Source organism: Convolutriloba macropyga, chromosome 15 (genome assembly GCF_964194025.1).
Source record: "Convolutriloba macropyga chromosome 15, txConMacr16.3, whole genome shotgun sequence".
Classification (NCBI taxonomy): Eukaryota; Metazoa; Xenacoelomorpha; order Acoela; family Convolutidae; genus Convolutriloba; species Convolutriloba macropyga.
Genome location: NC_134482.1, coordinates 47760449 through 47777638, shown reverse-complemented (window position 1 = coordinate 47777638; position 17190 = coordinate 47760449). Strand labels below are relative to the sequence as shown.

Below are 17190 nucleotides of genomic sequence, written 5' to 3'. Positions count from 1 at the left end.
AAACAGTTTTAAGCTTAAAGCCATTCACAAAAGTCGATCTTACATTCTGCGTAGCGGTGAAACAACATTCCTGATTAATTAATTGTGTATATGGCGATAATCTTATATGGTCACTTTTGTTAGCCGTCCAATCCTTTTAAAAGTCGCTTTATAGCAGAAAATCTCTCTTGCCAAAATCAGAACATAGCGAAAAGTAAAAAAAAAACTGGCATCAAAACATTTTCCCTTCAATCATTCTTTCTCTCCGGCCTAAGCGGAAAGTTTAATATCTAGAGATGAGTAATCTCTAGATAATTGTCCGATTTTGACTTGGGAAGTTTTTCATTCCAAATGATTAAGATCTAATTTTGAATTTTAGCTTGAAACAATAAATGTTAAGACAGATATTTTAATCTTCTACATAACCAATCGAACCCTCAAGAAGAACCTTATTTATAAAAATACTTATATAATTAGGATTTTTTCAAATCAAAATTTGAGAGCGGAAACTCTATCACGAATTTAGATTTTATCTCCATTGAACTAGTTTTTCCAGTGAGGCTATTCTATATTTATATATTGAATGTCAATTATCTCTTTATCCAAACTATTTCAGTTGATTACGTTCAATGAGACCTAGCAAAACGAAATGTAGAACTGCTTTATTGACATAATAACTGAACAGGAAAATCTATTTTTATAAATTGAGCAAATGAGTGATTTCAACATTTTTGATACGAGTTCCACTTAATTTAATCGACCCCGAAAAAAAAACAATTAAAAACCTTAAAGGAAAATGATCTCAAAAATCGAAAGCCCCATCCCTTTAATTTTTGACTCTCTACATATTAGTGTGTCAAAAATTCCTGACAAATATTTGTGTAGCCTATCATTAGATAATTTAATGACCGACGCAAATTTTTGTAGTACACTCGTCTAGTTCATAACTGCTAAAAAAATGAACGATATATTATTATAGTTTTCATCACCTAATCAACTAATGTATGATATTTTCTCAAGCAAATTAGTTGAAATCAAAAGATAATCGTGCAAAACATTGCCCCAATCTTTCACAATAATATTTCGACTTTAAAGAATCGTGCAAGATAGCCATTTGACTTGCAAAATCTCCTGCAAAAACAATTTTCTGCATGAGGTTTGCAGGAGCTTGCAGAATAACCATTTAGTCCCAAATAAAGAGATCAGTTCTTGCAAAACAAAGGTAGAATAGTCTTGATTTGGTCTTAGGATTTACAGAATGGCAAAATATTTTGCTATTATAGTGATTGATAGATTTTGACAGCTAATTTGGTTGTGGAATCTCTAATCAGGTGTTTAAGTTTTTTTTTCGTTTGATCAGTTGACGCTAATTGCAGTTGGTTAAGTTATCTAAATTGCTGTAGGCTTGGTTAAAAAATCTATTTTTCACAATAGTCATTTGTCTATCTTTAAATTGTATGTTTTTATTAATTTCTTGCAAAATATCATTTGTAAATCGTTACACATCAAGAATTGCAAAATCGCACTAATTTTATATTGTTTACAAACCAATAGTTTTACTAGTAATCGTATGTGGTTCGGAGGGTCTGGAAAACAACAAAATTTATTGCATTCAAAATGCTGATCTTTCATCTGGTCAAGAGATATCTGTGAAACATTAAAAAAAACGGTCGATGAAAATTTATTTTAAAAAATGCATAGTTATTAAAATTTCTGAAAAAAAAAAAATTATTTAGAAAATGTTGGAAATTTAGTTTTGGAAGTTTCAGAGTGATAGAAACATTTAATATGACATTTTTTTGCTGGCATTGATGAACTTTTTGTAATGCATAACTTCTCACTTTGCGTGCCTTGAGCTTGTCTTCTTTAGTACGCCTTCCTATGATTTCAAAATTTGTAAAGTCGATTTAGAGTCTCACAATAATTTTTAAACCAAAATTTGCTTCATCAAAATCTTCAATAATATAAAACAAAATTTGCTTCTACAATTATTTGCAAATCAATTTTTGAGTTAACGGTTTTTTTTCAAATTTACAAATTTAATTTACAATCTTTTGCAAATAATTTTTTTAAGACTGAGGCATCGCAAATATATGCAAATAAACCAGAGAAAGCCAATCATCAATTGAGTAATTAGGACTAAAAATACAATTCTAATTTGCCCCAGCCTTTTAACCCCAGTCTTTTAACTTATTTCTCAAACATATCTGTAAAAAAATTTGTATACTTTCAAAATGAATTCGTCACAAAAACTGCCTTGATTTGTATATTGGTCAAATACCAAAAACATATCAACCCCTCCCCTCACCCAAAATTAGGCTGCCTTTCAAAAACTAAAGTCTTCAAAATTTTCATTCCAGCGCAAAACCTTTATGAATAATGTATTAGTCATTATACTAAAAAACATTTTGTCTTTTTTCGATTCAGCACAAGCTTTTCCCGATTTCCCCATTTTCTGATTTTTCCGTTTAAATCCTAGCAGACGTATTCTTTTTCCATGGAAAGCCTTCTTTTCCAGTCTCCCTGGGTATATGATAGCCCGGAGGAAAAACTGCCGCATTATACAACGGACTGAAAACAGTCCGAACTAAAACTCGTAAATCCAGCGCCCAAATTATTTATTTCAACTGTGGACCTATTTGGGCTTGTAAGACCAAAGAAAAAAAAAGCCTTTCGGGTAATTTAACCTCAATCTAGTAATCATTGTATGGCTTTTGTGTCTTAGCATTGTGGCTGTTTCATACCAATTCTAAGCTTCAAAGACGGTGATTATTATATTGTCTGCATTTTGCGGCGTTAGAGGCAAAAATAGCATTTTTCTTGGCTTTTTTAGACTGAAAATACAAATTTCAAGGCTAATTTATGGGGCTATTGTCCTCAATTTGCCGCGTTAGGGAGAAAATAGATTTTGCAATGAAAAAGAAAACAAATTCAAGGCAATATTTTTGAAGATGAAAAAAACAACTTAGTTATTAAAATCGGTTTTATGCTTTTGTAAGTCTTGCATTTCTATTTGTAACGTGTATTAAACCAGATTTGTATCAAATTTTGAGCTCTTTTCAAATCTAATCAGGCTTGTAGGGCATATGTCAAAAATGTAAGAAATTCAATCACATTTTTTGTGTCTTTTTTGTCCAAAGTAACACGCGTCGGATAGATTCAACCTTAAAATGGAACAAATCAAATTTCAAATCACGTTTTGAACTCTCTCTGAAAAACAGTATAAGCACCTGATTAATATTTCATAATTCAGTGCGCGATGCTCGCCTTGACGTTAAAATAAAACAGGATATCTGGGAAAAATGGGGAAAGGGGATTTTGGGGGAATAGGTATAATATCTATTAAATAAACCATATACGTCTATAATCTGACCTAGCTACTTCATATATTTCTTGAGTTGAATAAATTGTAATTTAATTAACCGCAAGATTTGTTTCTGAATTGCAAAATGAAAACCGCTAATGTTTTAATCGAATTTGGTAGATTTTTTCAATAATGTATTTCAAAATCCGACACGAATCAAAACAGCAGATTTCGTTTTATTTGACATTTTTAATCAATTATGAACTCTTTAAATGAGTTAAAAGATTGAGAAAGAACAACCTCGTGTAAATATTTGCACATAAGATTAGCTTGAAATAGCTTGAGATTGTGCATAAGATTAGCTTGAAATAGCTTGAGACGAAGCTCTACTTATCCAACGTATACTTGCCTAGGGAAATGAAGTCTTGAGGAACAAAGAAAGAAAGTGAGCATGGTTTATAAGAGATGCCCAAGTTCGAGGGCGTCAGACCAGTTTGTATAATGGGTAGCACACTAGGCTTGCAAGTAAGAGATGCTGGTTGGAATCCAGTACTGGTCCAGTTTCTCAGTAGTTGCACCTGTTTAAACCCCCTGACAAAATCTGGCCATCAAATTTAAAAATTTCGTTAATGATTAAAAAATGTATAAAATATGAAATAAATAATTTCATTTGAAGATTTTTTTTTTAAATTTGCAGTGTCAAGATTATCCATTTAGTAAATACTGAAATTCTAATCTGAGCAAGAATTAGCGAGTTTGCGCGCATATTTGCGGAAGGGCAGCTCTTTTTTCGCAGTCAATTTCTTGCAAGAGGAAGTGATAGGTGTCCCAGAAGAATGAAAGCATGTACTGTGTGTTACAAGACATCAAAAAACCAAGGAAAAACATCGAGAAAAAATACCAAGGAAAAATGACGATAACTAAAGGAAACAACACACTAATGTTATTCGGGAATTTTTTGTAACTTGCGAAATGAAAAAAAGGCATGGTTTACATCCTGCCAAAGCAGTTTTTGAAAAAGTTGAAGTCAATAACGTAGTTGTCCGAGACAAGCCTGACCAACTAAAATCAAGTACGTCCAAGCCATCTCAGAGAGAAGGTGTTGATGTCCAGACCCTCATGAGTTCACCATAATAATCGTGCGTTCACTAGACTTTCATTTTTTTGCCCAAATCTCGGTAGATTCATTAGATTTTCGAGCATTTTTCAGAGATCGGGGGTTCATGTCCAAACTTTCGTGCGTTCGACAAATTCTGGCGCACTCGAAAACCAAAGATTTTTCCGTGTTCATGTCCTGACAGTTCATGTCCTGACTGTTCATTAGTTTGAATATACAAAACTTATATACTGTACAATCAAAATCGTCCTCCCTTAGTTTCAAGTTTTTCTTCTTTGTTTAATTACGACTTGCTCATTTTTTGGATAAGTTTTATGGACTCAAAAAAAGTTGCATAAGATGTTTTGGATTGTTCCTGTTTGTCCCCTTCCTGACGTTGCCCCCAGTTGAGGAGCACTTGTCATTACATAGTAAATCATTATGTAAAAATATGGCACTTGCGTATGGGGGGCGCAAATAATAAGCACACACTAAGCTGGGGGGCACAAACGGAAAAGATCCGATGCTTTCTTTTTTTTCAAAATGTGTTGGTGCTTTAATTGTTGGTTTCTTAATTTATTTCACCAGAACGAATGGGTATCAAGCGTCTGATAAGCAGAAAATTGCCGAATAATTTAAGTAAATTACAGAAAAAAAAATCAATTAAATTTTTGCGTGTTCGTGTTCACATTTTCTCACGTTTTTTTAATATTTTTCCGGAATGTATAACTTTGAACACATGACTCCCCACGTGCGTTCAATTTCGGTCTGGATATACTTGACTTCTGTCTGGGACCTCAACCTGTGCTCCCTTGAACCAATACAAGAAACGATTTATTTTCTAATTGCGGCAAAACTTTCGCTGTCAACTTTCCTGTTATTGTTTTATCGAGTTTTAACAAATGCATTCTATATAGTTTTGTTGCCAAAAATAAAAGTAAAAATTTTTCAAATGTGAAATTGTGAAAAGATTTTGAAATAAGGCATTTCATTGCATGAGATATTTTTTTTATCATAATTAATTACATAATATTAAACTAGGCTGATACGTGTGTTGGTTATGATAAGTGTAGTAATGATAGATTATTATAACTGGGGGCGGGGAAGGGAGGTATGAACGACAAAAGGGGAATTTTCCTTTGAGTTTTTCCATTGACAAGACACGTATGGATTTTGAAGACAGGTTGTAGCCTGCAACAACGTGATTAAAACAATTCTATCATTTTCAGCACGTGAACTGAATCGGGAAAATATGACATATATGCTGATTATATTCAAAGAGGGTTAGGGTCGCCTGGGTTAGGAAAAATAATCCGTTAGAAATGCAAAAGTTCGGCCGTTTGTCAGATTTTGTTTCTCTCAGAAATAATAAAAATAATAAATCTCGAAGCCAGTACTACTATTGTTTAAAAAAATATCGCAAACTTATAGTCATCATTTTTATAATTTAGAAGTTTTAGAGGTTATAATTGTAATTAATTCTCTGATTTCTCCGATAAAAAAAAACAAAAGACCTTTAATACGCAAACATATGTTATTTTATTCATTCTATGGTTGAAGGGGGGGGAGGTAAAACAGAGACAAAAAATAAACAGTTAATTACCGCTTTGTTGTAATAACTAGCTCATTATAAATAGTTAATTTTGATCAAGGGAAACGGATCACATAAGTGACTTACACTGTTGGAGCCAGACACGAATAGGAGTGACTGTGCAAGAAGGGGGTCAAATCTAACACTTTGTGGGGGGATGTTAATAGGGGACTGGAATTTTCCATCTCTGCAGATGCGCCATCTTTTGTTTGTTATACCCCACATGTGTGGACCTGAAATGAAAAAAATGAGGTTATGATTTTCAATTTGAATTTGTTTCAAATTTTCGGCGGACTCAACCTACCAAAATATTAAGAGCAGGAAAAATTACGCAACAATTACTGGGATCTAATCTGTTCCACCTCCCCCCCCCCCCCCCGCTTAGTGAGCATAAATTTTTTATGACCCCAGGCGTACGTGTTAATTTCTTACATAGTAACGTGCTATATAACAACATATAATTTATAACTGGGGGTCATAAAAAAACTGGGGGGGGGGGGGGGGGGGGCGAAACAGAATAGATCCAATTATTGTCACCAAGTTTTTGTGAACAATTGGAAAACAAAAATTAATCTAGTGGTGGTTAAGCCCGTTTAAGTCACTGTAGATGTCTGCTGCTAATCCATGTCGAAAACGGGTAAACATCTTGCGAGATTCTGGCAGAAGCTTCTAAGGTAACTATTCTTTTCTTTTGCCAGATAATAAATTTTGTGGCATAAAGTTGCAAGATCATCGCTGGGGCCCAACTGGGGAATATAAACACTCTTTAGTTTTTCATCACTTTTTGGTTGCAATTCGACTGAAAAAAGAACCCCAGCTAGGAAAAAACTTCATTGAAATTTTTGTGACACGAAGAAAAGAAGAAAAGTTACTATTTTCAAGATAAAAATTGTAGATGGCAAAAGCGAAGGGATTCGGTTTAACAGAATCTTCATATTTTCTGTCATATTGGAAGTTTTGTCCATAATTTGTTCAAGCACACAATTTTCCTCAGGAACCAAATAGTCAAAAATAACAAGGTCTCAAAAAATCACACCGACCAAACTGGCACCTGAGCACAAAATTTAAGAAATTGCGAAGTAACGACCAAATTTATAACCTGTATTAGCTCCAGAACGGTTTTGTGGTTTGCGTAAAAAAATCTAAAACTCTATGTATAAATCTGGTCAAAATACATTTCCATGGAGTGTTGTAACAGTTTATAAGTACTCATTGTAACAAAAGGTCAAATTTAAGTGCATTGTTTCAAACAGCAAAATTGAACGTCTAGTCATCAGGGAAAAAAGTTTAACCAAATGACAATTATCTCACAAAAATCAACAAAGACAATTTCTTAGGGTTAAGCTACAGTAACACTTGAAGCTGCAATCCTAACTCATACTTTTTTTCCAAAGCATATCAATTCTTTTTCTTGAACGGTCATAAGAGCTTCACTACATCAAAATATGCTACATGGCAGTTAATATGATTTCAATAAATGACAAATCAGGTTAATCTGAGGAAAAACCTCATTTCAAAGCACGTGCAGGAGAATTCTGACATATTTTATTTATTATTTTAAAACAAATGGCAGTTATTTGTTGAGAAAAGTTTTTGGGAAACCTGAAACACATATATACAGACACGCACAAACATATATATATATATATATATATATATATATATATATATATGGATTTATGTATACACTCACATGCATACATACATACATGTATACATATATGTATATATATATATATATATATATATATATATATATATATATATATGTATATATATATATATATATATATATATATATATTTATTTTTATATATACATATATATATATATATATATATATATATTTAAATATGTATTTACGCACACACACACACATATATATTAATATATATATATATATATATATATATATATATATATATATATATATATGATTATATATGTATATATATATATATATATATATATATATATTTATAAATACATTTAAATATATATATATATATATATATATATACATATACATATAATTATATATAAACATATATATATATATATATATATATATATATATATATATATATATATATATATATATATATGTCATGTACTTCAGCTACTGTGAATTTGAACTATTTAAATTGATTCCAGTAGACACGGGGATGAATATCTGATAAGATTTAAGAAAAATTCCGATAGAATCTTACGAGATCATTCTTCGTCAGCGAAGCCTTTTTTTGGCAAAGTCTCACAAGATAATTTTTTGTATTGTACGATTCTTACAAGAATAAAAATGCAAGTTGCAAATATTATTTCTCAGAAAATCGAAGTATAAAATAACCAATTTAAATGTTCTTTTTTCCAATAGTGTAAAATTGTTTGGGGCAACTATCATAGTATTAAGTACCAACAAAAAATAGGAATACAACTTCATTATTTTGATCCTTTAGACTGAGTGTAAAAAAACATCCAATCACAAAACAATTGCAAGCTTTTTTTGAACAGAACACAATAAAGGTCTATGCAAAATCAAAATTAACTAAAGCATTTGTTAGGAAGCTGTATGTTTTTCAACTGAGCGATATAAATCGATTATTTTATACCTATCATAAAATTCCAAGTAAATAAATATAAACTGAAGTTGCTCGAATAGAAGCTACCTTTTCTCGAAATTTGAACAACAAATGTAGGAAAATGACACAAACGTACCCATTCAAGTGGAACTCAATCAAAACGATAATTCAAGAATCCTTCAAGATAGCCATTGATCTTGTAATTTGCTACATTATAACTACTTTTCATCAATATTCTGTCAAATTTTCTAATATACCAATCTTTTGCAAGAGTATTTAAAGATGCTCTAAGCGATACATTTTTTGTTCTGTGAAACGAAAAAATATGTACATTTCTCTCAATGACATTTGAACTCATTTCGATGTTTTATAAAGAGATGAACTTTCATTAATTTTCAATTACTTTGTCATAAAAATCGTATTTGATATTTCATATGTTTAATCTTGTGCAGTGAAATTCCTATACAATGTATCTGTTTTATTTGAAGGTCAAATACTAAGAAGTCATGTCTAATTCATTCGCACCCTAAGTTAACTTGTCTTGTTCACCCATATGTCTGCTGTTCTTATTCCCGCACTGAGAATCAATAATTGTTCACGACTTTCAGTAACAACTGAAATTCATTCTCTTGCTTTTGCTTCTCGTGTACAGTTTACACAATCTAATTAATAAAATTCTACAGGTCATCTTCATCCTCAATTTTAGCAGACAATATTTAGTCACAAGATTCGCCTAGCAAAACAGCAATCTAAAAAGTACGACATTTACCCCTTTTTTGACAAATTGACAAATTCGAAATTGCTCCAATTGTAAATTTTAGATAAAAATATCGATATTAATAATATTTCACTGGTAATATAGCATATAAAAATATTTGTATTAGTTATGATAGTAAGTGATATTTAGTAAAAAATAAATGAAGTTGTTTCTCTCTACACAGTTTTAATCAGGATTGGTGTTTTCCTAATCTTATTCAAAGTTTTTGTCACGACTGTGATCCGCAGGTGAATTCGTGGGTCTGTGGGTGAGACAGTACCAATGGGAGGCGAAGGGAACTGGTTTGGGATTGGTTCGACTTGAACAGCTTTATCTACAATCGTTTGAACAATTGATGGCTGGACTTGTGTACGACATACTCATTAGAAACTTAGAGGACTTGCATTTTTACATTAAGACCGCCTATTTCTACGGCTTTTATGAGATGTTTTTAGGATGAACCAATTTATTGTTTTTGCTATTTATCAATGGTAAAACTTCGAATTTTTTTTTTAATTTTTCATTTCAATTAATTTTGTCAACTAAAGAAAGTTCTGAAATTTTTGAATTCTGGTCTTAAAAAAAACGGGCGAAGTGCTTGCTTAATATCGACCAAAGTTTGTATATACAGACCCAAGAGTAACACTCTTGTATATTTTTAATATAGTATATTGTATATTGTTTAGGTTGATCAAAGATTCACACTTAAAAAATCGAAATATTTAAACATCTAAATTTCCTCCTTAATTACCTCAAATGATACTTGATTCTGCTATTCCATGCCCATTTCTGATTAAAGAGTAACGCAACATAATTGTTGTTCAATGTTGTTTCCCGTTTCTCCTTTAATTGCTTCATATGATTCTTGGTTCTTTTCTTCGCGCCCATTTCAACATTACCAATAACACGCCATTATTTCACTTCAACATTTTTTTCCATATTTGGCAATTTCAACATCAATTCAAACATAAAACCAAATTTCGACTCGTTTATTTCAAGATCAAACGATGCAAAAGCTATAGGGTCTAAACGGTTGAACAGTTTCGATAAAAACACCGTTCAAAACACCGTCTCAAAAACACACCTTCTTAAATAACTAAATTGCGTCTTAGAGGCAACAAAATTTTCAAACAATGGGAGTTAGATTTTATTCAACCCATTCATATTGACGAGGGTTGTAAAAGTAACACCCATAGTATTGTTTCCATTGTTTATCAATGACAAATTCCTTACGCAATTCCCAGTTACGAAATCGACAATAGGGAATTTTTTCAAAGGGAGCGGCTATCTTGAACCCATTATGCTGGCTTTTCATGCCCGTCGGTTCTTTTGTTTATAGGATGTTGTTTTCGTACTGGATAACGTTGTTTGTTTGTGATACTATTTTTCAAGTAATAGAAATAAATTGATGATGGGTGAAAGAAAAAGAAATAAGCATATCTCCTGATAATAAGTTCGCAATGTAAATAGATATTGATAATGCCTCCAAAAGTTTAATTTTATCTAAATTGAAAGTTCGTCAGGTCAAAAGGGTAAAAACTAAAGTTGAAACAGTTCAATCTTTTTTCTTTAGCTCTAAAATTTAAAAATTGTGAATTTTTAGATCGTGGTTAATTTTCCACATCGGAGCTTTTTCAAAGCAATTAAAATTTAAAGTGCACAGAAAAAGTACAATGCTTGAAAAACAATCAAATCTTAATCAGACATTTTGTTTATATTCTCCTCAGAACCTCCATCTCTCCCGACCTTAAAAAACATTTTTGCGAATTTTCTGCATCATAAAAAAACACTGTCAATATATAAAAACTGTGCACAAAATTTTTTCCTCACTTTTTTTAGCTGGGATTTCACCTTGTGTTTTTTAGCTCCAAAAACGGCATCGGAATTTAAATTCCTGATTATAGAAGCAAGTTTATCGACACAATTTAATTTAAAAAGTCCTTGAAAAGACTAAAAATCATCACAATTTAATATTTGTGATGTCAACATTTTTGCTGACCCTTTACTTATGAATTAGTAAAGAACATATAACAACTTAATCACGCTAACACACAATTAAAAATCTCACATTAGCTCAGATTTATAATACGAATTGCAGTTCATCGAACTTCGGCGTGGGGTGGGGGGGGGGGGGTGAATCGCCCAACTTAATTAAAAGAACTACAATGTTTGGTTTCTCTTTTTAAAAAAGACTGTAAAATAAACAATAGCAAAAAGTTAAAAAAACATAACACTAAGACACGGTTCGGTCAGAAATCAAAACAAAGTCTGAACTTAAGTGAACAACTGAACAGGTTCTCTATATTTTAGGGTAAAGTGACATTAAAAAACATAAAGAACCGTTGAAGCGCGGTCGCACAAAATGTTCAAAGACGTCAAATCCAAACCACTTCATCTATTTTTAAAGAAGTAACACTTAATTAGTCCGCCTACATACTCTCAGCACCGTTTTTAAAGATAAAAACTCAAAAGTTGTGAAAGAGGCCGAAACGTCGCATCAAATTGATTTCAAGGTTTGATGTTCCTGAAGCTTTTTGGCAGAGCCAATTCTGTTTTTTTTTTCTGGATGGCCACAAATCTGTTTATGGCACAATTAACACTGGCTAATTTTATTTTCGAGTAAATTTTGCTCCATGAAAGGTTAAATTTCACCTTAATCACCTCCAACAAGGTTTGCTTTATATGAGATGTGAACTTCCGTGTGGTTACGTGTAACAATTAACTTGCGTAGCAAGTCGTAACCACTATGCTAATTGAGCTTTTTCTAATTACCCACAACCTAGCTAAAAGAGCGTATAAGCTTCAATAGTAATTATCAGTTGTAAGCAATAAAAGTATGGCATTATACTGCTAAGATTTAACTTCGTTGGATGAGTAAATTTCAGACTATGCAGGATAAATTTAGACTTGTCGAACTCTATGACCTCAATAAAATCATAATCAAGAAAAACTGCACATGAAGAAAATTAAAAATTTCTGTAGATACAATGTTTTAGAACTGATTTCAGTTTTTATTCTAAAATTGTGCTGGTTCAGCATTGAGATGCTCTGCGACTGAAGTCCGGGTTCCTCTTTCTAAATAAAAAAGTAGTAGAAAGCTTTTTATACTTGGGAATATTGCTCGAGTTGTTTTTAATTTCTTGCCTTGCTAATTACAATTTTATCAATAGATTTAAAGATCAAATCAAATAGATTCAGCGCAAATATGATTTTCATTTTTGTTACTCCATTTAGAGGAAAATTTTTTCCCACTTTAATTTTTTAATCGTAACTTCCTGATTTTAACAACCCTTGAAGACTGTTCTTTAGACAATTTTTTGGCAATTTTTATTTTTTTTAAAAGTTAGAGTTGGTAACAATATCATTGATGCTTTTACCAAAAGAACTAGAATAGACATGCCTAACCGTTTGACCAATTTTTTTGGCTAAAACTTTTGCTAAATTTACCCTTTTTTAAAATCAAAAGGGCACAAAATTAGCTTTTACAGTCCCCATTAATTTTGCTCGATTAACACAACTAAAAACTGCTGACATAATTTTTGTTGACTATCCGGAAGGGTAGTCTATGTTGTGCATCCTTTGAGAGTGTTCTTGAATTCAAATATGCGTTTTCCTGCTAATTTATCTCAGTAATATTTCAAAACGCATCATTTGTTTTCGATACTGACTGTTTTGTCAAATAGTTCTTACCCCTAAAATAAGGAACAATTACGTATTTCTAAAGGACGAGCACAATTGTTGAGCTAGTTTTGGACAAATCGATATATTTTAAAGGCCAAAAAAATTTGGATTGCAATCAGTCGATGTTTTAATTTCATTTTTTTTCGATTTTTTTTGTTTTTTTTAAATGAATTGCTGAAAAGAACAGTTCAAATAAAGGCTGACTATTGGCAGGCCCATCAGGTTGCCTAAAAAGTCTCAAGGAAACCTGCCAAGTTCTTTATTTGGAAGCTTACGGTCGATTTGACTACTAAAAATAGATATTTTCAAAATATATAATAGACTATTGAGCTTTGCGACTTCTCATTTTTTGATCAACATCTAGCTTAAGGTCAGACAGGTTGCATCGTCCTTCTACTGTGTTAGATTTTTCTTTGGTTTTACGTTTTAATTAAGGCTTTTTGTGCTTTGATACTTCTGGTTTTCAAAAAAATTGTTCAGATATCACATTATTGGCATTTAAAACGACGCAACAAGCGCACAGCAGATCACATCGGTTTTTCAGTCAACAGAATATGGATTTTAACTGCTTTGACAACACTTCCTAGCGCTATTCAACGTAATTTTTCATTTTTGTGTTCCTTTTCGTTCTTTTGTTGTATAATAACTTCTGGATCAAGAATTTGAATTTAAATAATTTTTTAAAATATGTAGATGAATAAAAAAACCCAATTGTAGAAAAGCACAATTTAACATGTCAAGGTTTTTAGCGCATTGCTTATTGTTTTAAAGGTAGTCAGTTGTTTTTGTAGACATACAAATTATTCTGGATGATGACTGGTGTCATTCTCTCCATATTAAAGCTTGAATGAACATAAACCCATACCCTGATATCAATTGAGATCTAACGGTTGATATGCAAATTTATCTGTTTTCAATAAAATGTTAGCGGGTTCTTTTTTCAAATTTGACCTTTGTGTTCTTTTTTGTGAAGACTAATTTGTTTCGTTTTGGTTTTAATATGTGTTTTTGTTTTTGTTAATTTGAAATTTTCAAAAGAAAGAATTAGACATTGAGTTTGGACTTTAAATAAATGTTGTTAGTATTTTTATTGTTTTGTCTCGTAGTCTTAATGATGGCAAGTCTCATCGGTCCTCTCAGTGGCACTTTTTTCTAAGTGATTTGAGATAGAACCAAAATTTTTATTAATGCAACATTTTTTTGACCAAATGTGAGATCTTTTGAAAGTTTTCTATCTCTTTCTCATCGGGTGTACAATTAAGACAAAGTTGTGGTTCAACTGGGTTGGAACAAGACGTGCGAACGCACATTACCGACCCTCCTTGTTGATGAGCAAAATTAATTTTTATATTTCAAAAATAGCAATAAATTTAAGTTGTATGAAACCCGAAGCGGGAAATTTAAGTTGCATGAAACCCGAAGCGGGAAACTTAAGTTGTATGAAACCCGAAGCGGGAAATTTTGGAGACCCTGAAAATGAAGGAAAGTAAAAAATGATGTCAACATTTAAACAGGAGAAAAATTGAGAAATAATTTTATCAAGGATTGATTCAGTTTTTCAAAGTTTGTTAAATCACACCTTCGTTTCCGGCATCAGTTATAAGCACCTTCTGACCTTAGATGAAAAAGTAATCTCTGATCAGTTTTGAACAATTATAATAAATCAAGAAATTTTTGACGGACCAAATCTTACTTCTTGAACACCAAACTTGCATTTTCTTTGAAGAAAGCCTATAGACCCGATTTTTGTATGCTATTTGTCATATTACAGTTGAGATGGAGTCCCACAGGTCGCAATCCAATAAATTTTAGAAAAATGCTTGTCAATTTAACAACTGACTAGAGGACTTAGAAAAGACAAGAAACGAGAATTGTCAATTTTTTAAAGGTTACTTGTCAAGTCGTAGATATCTTGATATCATTGACAAAGTTATAAATACCATCGCACCATTTCGAAGATCTAGGATGTCGAACTTTTAAAATATTTTTACGATACTTCGAAAGTTATGAAATCTTGCTAAAATTTTTGCAGAAGAGCTGAATTCTTTTGAAAAATTATCCAGACATCAGTCCTTTAAGAAATAAAACATTTCAAGGTGCGCGTTGAAGGGTATAGGTTCTTTTCTTCATAACTGGCTAACCTCTCAATGAATCTTTGCTGTATTCCCACCAGTCCGCCCACGTCTTGGGAAAATCTGAAACAAAAGAGAAGACATTATGAAATTGTTACTCCAAATGCCAGCGACAAAAAACGAACGAATGACCAGTTCAATTTGAAACAGCTGAAATTCTTCAGTCCGTATGTTATGTGCAACATTTTGCCTATCAGGGGGGGGGGGGGGGGGTTGAAGCAAAGTAAACCTAAAAAATTTTTCTAAAAAATGAATTATCTAATGATATATAGTTACAAGTGTGAGTATAAAATTACATGTTTCTTCACATTAGGGCGCGAGCGAGGGTATAAAATTAAATGGGTAAAACTTCGATCGACGATTAATTCTGAGTAGATCGATTAAATGAAAATCGATCATTTCTTCTTGATAGAAAATATGAGAAAATTTAAGAATCCCCACTAAGAAAGCATGTAATATTATAGCAAAGGTAGCTGGTGGAGGGAAATATTTCACTCCCCCCCCCCCTACGTTTCGTGGGGAGGGGGCTTGGTTAGTAGCTTTTTAATCAGCTGAAGCCAGGAACACACGAAACTCGAAAAGCTACCAGCTGCTGTCCAGCTGTCTTTTCTATGAAACTGAAGGCCTTCAATTTGTTGACATATTTTTAAACAAAACAAAAATATTTATAAACAAAACAAGCGCAGTGAAACTCAAACCAAAAATGAAATATAAGTGACATGTAAATAAATGTCAATTGCTGTCAAATTCTGAGTTTTAAAATTTGATCTCTATGGTTTGGATAACCTCAATAAAGCCTTTTGCATTCAAACCGAGTGGAGGTGTCACCGTCATTCAACGCAAAATTGTGTAAGATAAATGGTGAATGCGGGAAATTTTGTAAGATAAGCGATGAATGCGGTGAAAATACATAAACTAAGCGGTGAATGAAAAAAAAATTATCCCCTGGTAGCGGTGAAAACACATAATTTCACCGCTGATTTTTAGCGGTGAAAGTACATAAAATCAGCGCTCTGAAAAAAGTGTCCAAATTCTGTGGGATAAGCGGTGATTGCGACGAAATTGAATAAATGCACCGCTTAAATTAGTGGTGAACTTAATTAAATTCACCGCTTAGAAAAAGTGTTGAGATTGTGGGAGATCAGCAGTGAATGCGGTGAAACTAATGGGGAGTAAGGGATAAATTGTTAGATTTCAGCCCCCCGCCCTAAATTTACCCCTTAATCTTACATCTTTTTGACACTTTTTCTAAGTGGTGAATTTATGTAATTTACCACTAGAGTAAGCGGTGAATTTACAAAAAGATCACCACATTTCACCGCTGAAATATGTAATTTCGACGCTAAAAATCGCAAATCTTACAAAAAATCTGCGCGCATGTTATACAGAAAGTAGAGTGAACTTGATTTATATTTCGAAACAAAAATATTAAGAGTTAGTGAGAGATGGCGTAGTTGAAGAAGAACTGCATTACATGCAGGAGGTGAGAGGTTCGAAACCTTGTAAGGACGGTGAAATGCGGTAACTTTTTGTAAGTTCATCACTTACTATAGCGGTGAAATTATGTAATTTCACCGCTTTTCACGGCAAAATTATGTACGAAATTTGCGGTAAAAAAAACAAATTTTCGCCGATTATCTTGCAAATTTTTCCAATCTTCCCTTGACCTGGGACGGCATGCAAGCGTGCAAGGTGTTTGATAACCTCAAACGAAAGAAAAAACTGCACACCCGCACAAATTTTGACATTAGTAAAGCGGATCTAATGAAGGTACACACCAATTTATGGTCCTTGCACTTTAAGCTAGCGAAAGAAAATTCTAGAACAAATGTAAAACGAACATTTTCATAGCGAAAAAAATATACACATACAACCACAATGAATACATGATCCTTCGTTCAACGAAACTAAAAATTCACAACTTTTTGAAGCAATGACCCTGGTGAAATATAGAACAGATTGCCGCTTTTTATAGAAAAAGTCACAAAAAATTGGAGTAGAAAGAGATAAAATCCACTAACCATAAAACCTTGGAAAAAGATAAATTACTATTTTCAGTTGCGCCACAAAATTT

General features: G+C 32.2%; 1 protein-coding gene across 1 annotated transcript in view; it reads right to left on the bottom strand.

Moving 5' to 3' along the window:
* Window positions 1-17190, bottom strand: part of LOC142354523 (carbonic anhydrase-related protein 10-like) — a 77366-nt gene that overhangs the window by 57529 nt on the left and 2647 nt on the right. The window contains exons 2-3 of the mRNA XM_075406846.1: window positions 15126-15179; window positions 6058-6203 (exon numbers count right to left, since the gene is read on the bottom strand). Coding sequence (XP_075262961.1) covers window positions 6058-6195 — 138 coding nt within the window. The 5' untranslated portion in view covers window positions 6196-6203; window positions 15126-15179. The remainder of the gene's footprint in view (window positions 1-6057; window positions 6204-15125; window positions 15180-17190) is intronic.